This window comes from Artibeus jamaicensis, unplaced genomic scaffold (genome assembly GCF_021234435.1).
Source record: "Artibeus jamaicensis isolate MK-2021 breed Jamaican fruit bat unplaced genomic scaffold, CSHL_Jam_final scaffold_2375, whole genome shotgun sequence".
Taxonomy (NCBI): Eukaryota; Metazoa; Chordata; class Mammalia; order Chiroptera; family Phyllostomidae; genus Artibeus; species Artibeus jamaicensis.
In genome coordinates, this window is record NW_026522032.1 from 2,068,649 (window position 1) to 2,079,231 (window position 10,583).

The 10,583-nt window shown below is 42.9% G+C and overlaps 1 protein-coding gene across 2 annotated transcripts; it reads left to right on the plus strand.

The window, feature by feature from the left end:
• The first annotated feature begins 3,483 nt into the window (after positions 1-3,483).
• On the plus strand, positions 3,484-9,494 carry PJA1 (praja ring finger ubiquitin ligase 1). 2 transcript variants are annotated; one of them, XM_037133106.2, is made up of 2 exons: positions 3,484-3,573; positions 5,618-9,494. In XM_037133106.2, exon 2 carries the CDS (start codon positions 5,631-5,633, stop codon positions 7,431-7,433), a length of 1,803 nt encoding a protein of 600 aa, XP_036989001.2. In that variant the 5' UTR covers positions 3,484-3,573; positions 5,618-5,630; the 3' UTR covers positions 7,434-9,494. The 2 variants fall into 2 exon arrangements, with proteins under 2 accessions (XP_036989001.2, XP_036989000.2); XM_037133105.2 differs by having other exon boundaries at positions 3,488-3,573; positions 5,293-9,494.
• Positions 9,495-10,583: the final 1,089 nt, after the last annotated feature.

Genomic DNA, 10,583 nt, shown 5'->3' on the forward strand with positions numbered 1-10,583 from the left:
AGGTACCAAGGGTTGAGGGGAAACCCAGTGCTGCCTGAGCAGAGGCTGTGGGGGTAGGGGTAAGGGGAGCCTGTTTTCTGCCTTTCTAGCTTAGCCAGTGTCCCACTCCAGCTAGCATTGTTCCCACCCTCACTACTCAGGGAGAGAAGCTCTGCCATGGATCCAGTAAGCTTCTCTAGGCCTGTACCAGGGAACTTCCTATCTGGTAGGCCTGTCTCTCTTTTATTAATTTATTAATTTATTTTTTAGAGAGAGGAGAAGGGATGGAGAAAGAGAGGGAGAGAAACATCAGTGAGAGAGAGGAACATAGATTGGTTGTCTCTCGCATGCACCCTGACCGAACCCACAACCCAGGCATGTGCCCTGACTGGGAATTGAACTGGACACTTTTCACTTTGCTGGATCAGGTTGCTAATATTTTGTTGAGAATTTTTGCATGTGTGTTCATCAGGAATATTGACCTATAATTTTTTCTTTGTAGTGTTTTTATGTAGGTTTGGAATTAGGATAATGCTCATAAAATAGGCTTAGGAGTTTTCCCTTCTCTTGAGGTTTTTGGAATAGTTCGAGGAACATAGGTGTTCTACTTTTAGTGTTTGGTGAAATTCACCTATGAAGCTACATGGCAAGGAATGAAAGCCTGGCAGCGAGCACATGATTGAGTTTGGAAGTGGATCTCATGAGGCCTACAAACAGCCATATAAAAGAGGTTGGATGTGGACTTCCTACCCCAATTAAGCCTGCAAGTGAAACTGCAGTCCTCGATGATAGTGTGAGTGCAACTTCGTGAGAAACTTGAGCCAGAGGCACCCAGCAAAGCTATTCATAGATTTCTGATGCATAGAAACTCTGATGCGATGCCCTGGCTGGTGTGGCTCAGTGGATTTAGTGCCCGCCTGTGAACCAAAGGGTCACTGGTTTGATTGCCAGCCTAGGGCACATGCCTGGGTTGTGGGGCTAGTTGCCAGTTGGGGGTGTGCAAGAGGCAACCACGCATTGATGTTTCTCTCCCTCCCTTCTCCTTTCTAAAAATAAATAAATAAATAAATAAATAAATCTCTTTAAAAAGAAACTGATATAATAAATATTTGTTTTATTTAAATTTTAAACTGCTAAGTTTTAGGGCAATTTGTTCTGCAGCAATTGATAACTACTCCACACCCTTTCATGCAGAAATTTCATTTCAATATACATACACTAGAGCAGTTTTTTCAATTCTTTTCACATCAAAGCATATATTTAAAATGTTAATATTTATTAACAGCTCACTAGGATGAAAAGACAACCCATTCTTAGCAAGAGACAACAGTCTCCAGGCTAGTAGTTGGGTGAAGCCAGATCCAAGTTCCTAGAAGGCTGCTGGGGATCAATATACCAGACCACCCATTACTCTCAGTTGGGAAGCTTTGCCCCAGAGAAACTCTTATATATGGCCACAAGGAACCATGTTCATTTACTCTGCATTTATAGCTACGGAAAACAGAAACAACCCAAGTCCAGCATGAGGGAAAGAAATGAAAGAAATTGGATGATTCATGCAATAGAAGTCCATACAATAATATATTATAGCAATATGATAATGGAAAATTGAAACTATAGTAGTATTCTGCAGTTAAAATGCATGACCTAGATTTACATGTATGAAACTGCTAACTTTCTAAAAAGATAAGTAACAATTTAAGCTGCAAAGGATATATTAATTATGATACCATTTATAGAAGTTAAAATGCACAAAACGGTAATGTGTATTGGTTGCAGATATCTACATATGTAGAAAAGGAAAAACAAACATGGACAAGAAGGCAAATTCTAAATGATGCTTCTTTCAGGAAAAGAAGTAAGAGGAACAGGGTAAAGTGAGGGCTTCAACTGCAATGTTTTCATTAAAAATCAGAAGGATCGGAAGACGTGAAGAAAATAAAATTTGCTCAGTCTGTGACATTTACACGGAAATGTGTGTTTTATACCTGGTCCTTTTCTGTATGTTTGAAATACGTTAAAGTTTTTTTTTTTAATAAGAATGTATCCTTTGTTGAGTATACACACACACATACATTAGATTAAGCTTATTAGTCTTAAGTGTATTGTTCAATCTCTCTATATCCTAATTTATTAGTTTACTTGATCTATCTATACCATAACAAATGTGGCTAAGTGTCCTGCTATAATATAATTGCAGACTTTCTGATTTCTCTTTACATTTCTAACAACATTTGCCTTGCATATTTTGAAATTACAGTTTTTGGCATATAAATTTTAGTGGCTATATCTTCTCAGTTAACTCGTTTTGCTCTTTTGAATGATTTTTAGTTTGAGTTCTTGATTTTTCCTATATTAACATTTACTACATGTCTCTTACCTTCTTTTCTTTCTTTCTTATTCCCTTCTCTTTCTTTTTAAAAATTCCTTCTTTCTCCTCCCTCCTGCCTTCCCTCCCTTTCTACATTTCTTCCTTTCTGCCAATATTTAACTGGCATGTATTTTCAATTATTATTTTTTGTTTTAGGTGAAATTCATATAAACAGCATTATCAGTAGATTTTTTGAAACAAAATGCTCAAAATGAGAGTTCATTTTTTATAGATGTAACCCATAATACATACTGATATTTTGGTTTTATTCTTCTGTTTTGTGGGGTTTTTTTTTTATCCATTTTTATTGTCTGTCTTGTCATTTCTGAGCTTTGTTAAGACTTTTTTTTTTGTATATGCTATTTCTTTAATGGTTTAAAAGTCACACTTTTTTTTTTGCATTCTGTTATCACACCTAAAATTTCTTGGTCTTGCATTGTGCATTTTATTTCTAGTCAGAACCAAACTTTGCTATTGTGGTGAAGGTAGGAGCTCTCTATTGATTGCAAATATTACAGATATATTGTGAAGTGCCATTTTTAAAAAGGAAGTGAGATTGTATCAATTCAAAAGGCATAGCTGTAATATTTCTCAACTGCAGAAAAATTTATCAGAATGTGAAAATGTGTTCTTTTTCATGATTGATTATTTGTTTTGGATATAGTAGCTTCATTTCGCGATTAACAGCAACAAACTGCACTGTAAACAGTTCAATTTGCTTCAGCCAGGTTGAAAAAATTTAAGCTTATTGCAATGCTAAACATAGTTTCAGATTTTTAATACTTCCAGTACAAACCATAACATGTAACATAGGATATATATTAATATAATTACTTTCACATTGGAATTAATCAGAAAGAATTTGCAGGTTTCATTTTATTAAAAAAAAGAACAGAAGGGAGTATTACTAAATGGTTAACATTTGTTATAGCTGGCTATTGGTTACATTTCTCCCTGTCCTTTTCTGTATCCTTGACGAATTCATCATTTAAAGTGAAATAAAGCTTGCGGGCCCACAGCGATTTGTCTCGAGCTGCCGCCTCCTCCCTCCCACCTGAAGGGGGCGGCCCCAGCTGAAGACTCCGTCACTTCCGCCGCAGCAGTCACCGCCCGCTTGATGTTTATCTGGCGGGGGAGGAGCCGGACCTCCGGCAGCGGCTCCGGCGTTCGGTCGGAGGTCCGAGAACGCTGCTCCTCCGGAGGACACGCGGCTGTACCTACTGGTGAGTGAAAGGCTGTTGATGCCCTACATTCACCCAGACAGGGCTGTGGCATGAGTGGCCAGGCACCGGGGAGAGAATTTGGAGGAGCTCTAAAGAACAGATTTTCCGGCTTGCCCCTCGGGAAGGGGTGGGGCGATCGTGTGATCTGAGTGCAAAGGGAGGCCTGAGTCTTCCAACGGCCTCTTCGGCAGCCCCATCCTCTATCCCCCAACCCCTTTCCTGTGGCGCGGCCCCCACCAGAATGGATTTAATCACTGAGAGGGTGGTCGCAGTGGTGGTCACAGCACTCACCCTGCCTCTCTTCCCCTCTCCCCTTCCTCCCTTCTCAGCCCATTTGCGGAGCACTCCGTGGCCATTCTGCCCTGATTTTGCAGTTAGTTTGCTGGATGGTAAATTGTTAATATTGTTAGATAAATATATTGTTGTCAGAAAGACAAATTATTCCCCGGGAAAAACCATACCCACACCCGTCCTCCCCCCACACTTCCCCACTACATTGATTAGAATCTAGCATTTGACCTTACAATGTTTTCCCTTCTCTGATTTGACATTGCTGCCCCTCCCCCCTCCTTGTGTCTCTTCTCCATCCCAGTGTCTTCCTATGCCCCTCCCTATGTCTCTCTCTAAGGGGGCACACACTAGTATGCACATACAGGCATATATACCCACAGAAAACTTCCATTGAAAGCCCCTTCTTCCTCTTCCACCCAATATTGAAGGTTCCTGCACAACCCTTCCCCCATGCATGCATAGACACACACTACACACTGTCATACCCTTCATTGCCTTTCCCCAGGTACACACAAACACACACACACACCCTCACCATCCAGGTCCACCATACCCCCTGTTGGCCACATACATAAATATGGATGGTCTCACATGGCTGGCTTGTCATTCATACATACACATGCCCCTTACCTACACATGTGCCCTTCACACACCCCTCCCAAAAGCTCTGCTCTCCTGTCTACTACAGATTTGTACAGACAGACCTCCTTTACTGGCCCCTGTGGTGCACACATTCACACACAAAAATCTTCCTCCAGGGACACTAACATTTCTCCAGTGTTCCCTTCCATTTTGACTAAAACACACAAACTCACGGACACCCCTGTCCAGTGCCACTGTACTCTTCCTGGCCTACTACAGACACAAACCCACGTGTCTCTCCACATATTTCCAGCCACCATACATACAGTCACACACACAGACAAATTCTCTTTCCCTCACACTTACATGCTCCCCTCTCCTCTGAAGGCATCCCACCACACCTGCCATTTTTATATGCACATCCAGAATGGGTCTCATTCTGTGTGATACTCACACTTCTTCCCACTACCACTGTCACCTGTATGTCCCCCCAACAAACATATGAATGTCTCCATTGCATGATTGCTTCTTCCCCTTCTACCTGCCTCTCTCCTCCTGACAGATATGTAGGCACTTGGCGCACACATGGTGATCTATATTTTCCACCCTATTCCAATGTGCGATTCTCCTGTAAGTCTCCAGGGCTGAGAAAAATGCAGACACCCCATTAAATAAGCACAGCAGCCTTTCCTCTTTCTATGTTGGCACAATTCCACAGTACCTCACCCACCTAACTAGTGTCCAGGCACACCCGCCCCCCATCTTCTGTTGTATTCTCCCTTAAGTCTGGCTTGCCTACGAACTGAGTTTTGTAATCATTTTGCCAACATTAAAAATGTGTTCCAGGTCTACACCTTACAGTCACTGGAATGGTACTCCAGGCTTTAGAAGAAAGTGAAACTAATTTTAAAGGGCCTTATTCTTTCTGTTACCTGCCTGCTGAAGTGGAAAGAAATCTCCCTGCTTTTTTGTTGTGAACTGATTTGAAGTTCCCATCTCCAAAAGGTGTGCAGGGAGCAGGAGCCTTTCCACTCGAGCCTCAGTTGTACTGGAAACCCTCCTAAATCACAGCAATGGGTCAGGAATCTAGCAAGCCCCTATGGCTCAAGCCCGCAGGAGGGTATCAGTCCCAGACAGGTAGGAGGTATGGAAGAAGGCATGCTTATGTCAGTTTCAGGCCGTCCATGAGCCAGCACGAAAGGATTTCCAGCCAGAGAAAGACAACATCCGAACTCCCGATGCACAGATCAGACTCCAGTCAAACCACCAAGAGGAGCCGATCGCCATTTACCAGCAGTCGTCGTCGTTGGGATGACAGTGAAAACTTAGGAAGCAGCCTGAATGTTGATAATGAGGACTATTCCAGGTACCTGCCAAGAGAGTACAGGGCTCCAGGTAGCAGAAGAGGAATGGCTTATGGACATACTGACTCTTTCAGGGCAGAGGATAGTGAGGAGGAGGGGGCTGGGCCTTTGGAGCGAGTGAGAGAGAAAACTGGCAAGTTTAAAGATGATAAGCTGTATGATCCAGAGAAAGAGGTGAGGTCTTTGGTCGGGGTATCCCCCCAGTTCTCTAGTTTGAATCGTGATGTGACACAGGATCTTGACAAGCTAGACCCAGCCCCTGCAGCGACATGTTGTGCTGGCAGAGCTGAGTTCCTGCAGCAAAAGGGCACGGCTCTTCAGACCTCTGCTGCTGACAGCAAGGTGGCTGCACAAGGCGACAGCCTGGAGAGGGAGAAACTGGAGCAAAATTTACCTGTGCATCCCAGCAGGGCTCCTGTGAATATTTGTGGTGTGGGGGGAAATACCCAAAAGGGTGCAGAGGAACCCGTGGTGAGGCCCAAAATCAGAAATCTGGCCAGTCCAAACTGCATGAAACCAAAAATATTTTTTGATACTGATGATGATGACGATATGCCACACAGTACTTCCAGGTGGAGGGATACTGCCAACACTGGTGACCGCCACCTGGGTGGCCTGGCAAGAAGGGGCAGAGGCGAGAATTCCAGTGGCTACTTTGAGATGAAGTACCCTGAAGACAAGAGGGAGTTCAGGAATAACCAAGTGAAGCCAGAAAAGATGCCAAGATGGCAACGGACTATGGCTGACCAGGACTTATGGATGTTCAGTGATGATTACTACAAATACTGTGATGAAGACTCTGACAGTGACAAAGAGTGGACTGCTGCTTTGCATCACAGGTATGGAGGTTGGGAGAAAAACCTGTTGACCAGTGGTGAAAGCTGGGAGACTCTGCTTGGGAAAGAAGAGCATGAACCTGAGCCAGCCAGAGTGAATGCCAGGGTGAACACCAGTGCCAGCACCAGCCCCATTGGTAGGGCCACCACTGGCAGCCACGGCAGCAGGGAACTTGGAGGAGTTGGAGGACTATCTCTTCAGGAAGACGCACAGGCATCACCAGGAGAAAGACAAGTCCCTTGGCTCCAATACAATGAAAAAGAAAGCAGCAGCGAGGGGGATGATGATTCTAGTCAGGAGGTTCTACAGCCTGGGGAATTCATGCTGGACTGCAACAACAACCTTGAAGATGACTCTAGCGTAAGTGAAGACCTAGAAGTGGATTGGAGCCTCTTTGATGGCTTTGCAGATGGCTTGGGGGTGGCCGAAGCCATCTCCTATGTGGATCCTCAGTTCCTCACATACATGGCACTTGAAGAACGCCTGGCCCAGGCGATGGAAACGGCCCTTGCACACTTGGAATCTCTTGCAGTGGACGTGGAGGTGGCAAATCTGCCAGCAAGCAAGGAGAGCATTGACAGTCTTCCTGAGATTCTGGTCACTGAAGACCACAGTACAGTGGGGCAAGAAATGTGTTGCCCCATATGTTGCAGTGAATATGTGAAGGGGGAGGTGGCGACTGAGCTGCCGTGCCACCACTATTTCCACAAGCCATGCGTGTCCATCTGGCTTCAGAAGTCGGGCACCTGCCCTGTGTGTCGCTGCATGTTCCCTCCCCCACTCTAAGACCAAGACTCTTCACCCCTGGTCTTCTCATTTTCCCCATCTGCAATTCATAATACTGCAGGGGCCATCTCAAAATTAACCATAAAAATGAAACTAATCACTCCACTCATCCACTACTTGATTGATTTCTTGTGATCATTTCCAATGTGAAATGGTTGTGTATGATAGCTTTAAAAATTATGCTGTCTTTTAGAGGTCAGAAAGGAAAAAAACTAAACATTCTAAATGCTACCTGAGATGGTGGTAAGAGCCTAACATTTTCTAACCTGAACATTGAAATTGGATGCATTTGTTTCTTCAATAGAATATGTTGCTGTTAATTGTAACATCAAGTTTATCTGTTAAATATGTCCAAAAGGCTTCACTATTTCTGTTGCATGTTATGGGTTAATGTTCCTGTAATTGCAGTGCAGTAAAAGCTTATTAAAGTTCTTCTTTTGGTTTTATATGGTACAGTGGAATTGTTTGGTTTTGTCAAAAACAATGGTACTAAGTGACTTTTTAATGGACCCTTTGTATTTGCATCAAAATAGGGTTTTTGGTGTTCCCAAATAAATAGAAAAACTTTAATTTCACTGGAAATGCTGACTCTGACAACAGCCAAAAATTAACGGTAATTATTTCTAAAAGTAGAAATAAAGTGCATGATTATCAAAGTACTGTGGGGCAAAGGCTGCATACAGAAATACTCTGTCCGTCTATGGGAAGGAGAGAAATGAGAAAGCGTGGTAAAATGAAAGAACAAGGCTAGGAGTAAATTCAAACTGTGTGTAAGAGTGAAGGAGTTAAAATCCCCTTTGAGAGAACAGACACTTGCAGAGGAAATAGTTAAAAAAAAATAAAGCTCTATGCAGGTTATACACCTTAACACAGTGATACAAAAGGATTAGAAACATATATGCCAGACAAGCGCTAAGGAAAATATTTAGGCACCCACTTACACAGAGTGAACAGGCCGTAACATTTGGCCATATTGGCTTCAAATCTTTCTCTCAATCTCTCTCACTCTCTCTTTCTTTCTTTCTCCAATAAAGAGAATATTTTAGGTACAAATGAAGTTCCTCACCTGTCATATTTACTTTTCTCTAAGAGGTAAGAAATACCCAGAAAATGGTGTGTTTGTCTGTTTTTAGACATATATGTGTGTGTATGTATATGTACATATGTATGTATATTTGTGTATATAGGTATGTGTGTGTATATACGCATATATATACACACACATATATATAACCAATATAGAGTGTTTGTTTTTTAAATAGACATAATTGATAGAATGTGTGCATTGTTTTGCAACTTGATTTTTTCGCTCAACATGGTTTTTGAGATTTAGCCATTTTCATACATGTCGATGTAGTTCATGCATTTCTAACTGCTGTATAGTAAATACTCAGTTGTGTGAATTACCACAGTTTATTTATGCGTCCCCTATTAGGTTCTTCTCAGTATTTTTTGGCAATGAATGTATTTAAGAGCTGTCTCCATGTGCACGTGTGAGTTTTTCTGTATACAGAGATGAAATTTCTGGGTCTTACTTAGGGTTGGAGGTAAATTTTGGGGTCTTATGGTCTGAGCATCTTCATCCAAACTAGATATTGCCAAACTTCTTTCCAAAGTGTCCACGTATGTCCCTCCCAACAGTTTCTGAGAGCTGTTTTCAGCTCCAGCAGCCTGAATATCGTTAATGTTTCATGTTCAACCTCACTGGCAATTGGTGACATGGAAATTAACACAACAATGAAACATGTTCTGAATGTGTCCATCAGAAAGCAATGGTTTTGCTTTGTGATAATATCTAGTTTGGGCTACGAACACAAGAAATGGGAGCACTCCTGCTGTTGGTGTGAATGTAAACCATAGCAGTCTTTTGGAGAGCAGTTTGAGGAATAGCTGTCTTTCAAAATCTAAAGTGGGGCCCGTCCTTCAGCCTGCCTTAAAATACTTTGGTAATGCGGCTTAATACCATGCAGTAGTTAAAACTGTATGTACCAGAATGGGGAGATCTCCAGGATATAAGTAAAAAAAGCATATTGTAGAGCAATGTTTACAGTCTTTATGGAAAATAAAATCTTACAAAACCAAACTATATATGGGAATTCATAAAAGTGTCTGGAAGGCTACATAGCTAACTGATAGCAGTGGCCACTTCTGGGGAGGAACAGGGGCTTGGGGGAAAGGAGTGAGGAAGGGGGCTTTTGATTTTTTTCACCTGAAATATTAATTTGCTTGACTTTTTTTACAGTGTCTCTTTTCATAATTATTAGCAAAATTAAAAAATCAAAAACTTCCCAATGATTGAATAAAAAAGCAAGATGGTTATTCTCTCGCTGCAAGTATGGAAACATGGGTAGAAGCCACGATGCTTTTTTTCTGCACCTGGTCCCCCACAGACATTGTGTGTTACCCCTTGGCTTTCTGCCAGCACCTCAGCTGTCACACAGACTCCGAAGTCCACGCTGGGGACCTCAGAGGGACCTTGTTGGGTGGGGGTGTGGTGGTTTGCCTAATAGTAACCTTTGCTGCGCCCTGGCTGGCACCACACAAGGAGGTAGGTTAGAAGCATCCATGGATCTCAGTCATCTTCCTGCTCTTTGAGTCAGAATTAGTAAATAAATCTGGGGACAGGGACCCCTCCCCAGTGCCTGCAGCCCTTGCTGGTGTTAGAGAAGCCTGTCACTGCAGAGGGTCCTTCTGGAGGTGAGGCTTTCTAGACCAGGGACACCCATACAGAAAGATACTTGGACTCCAGGCCCCCAACAGCCTAGACTTTAGACCTCAGCTAAGAGTGTCAAACCCTTGTGTTCAGTGCCTTAAGTCTGTAGGGAGGAATTGAGAGGTGCTGAGGTCACCAAGTGTTTTCCCCTGTGCTGCTGTGGGGTGATGACAGTGTGGTCTGAGCTGACGGTGCTGGTGGCCAGAAGCTCCCGTGTAGGATGAGGATGTGTCCTTGGTCTCTCAGTTTCCTTGTTACTGCCAGGTTGTGATTCTTCAGCCTCCCAGAAAATTCCCCAATCCCCCCTCCATAGCTTTCCAATAAAACCAGCTTAAATGAACTCAAGTTGGTTTCTGTTGTTTACAAGAACTCCAAATGGCATGCTTGCCAATACCGTAGGCCATTTTTGTGCCTGTTTTCCTAGTCACATGAAATAT

Coding starts and splice junctions, on each gene's coding strand:
- PJA1 (XM_037133105.2), top strand. CDS start 5,520: ATGGGTCAGGAATCTAGCAAGCCCCTATGGCTCAAGCCCGCAGGAGGG.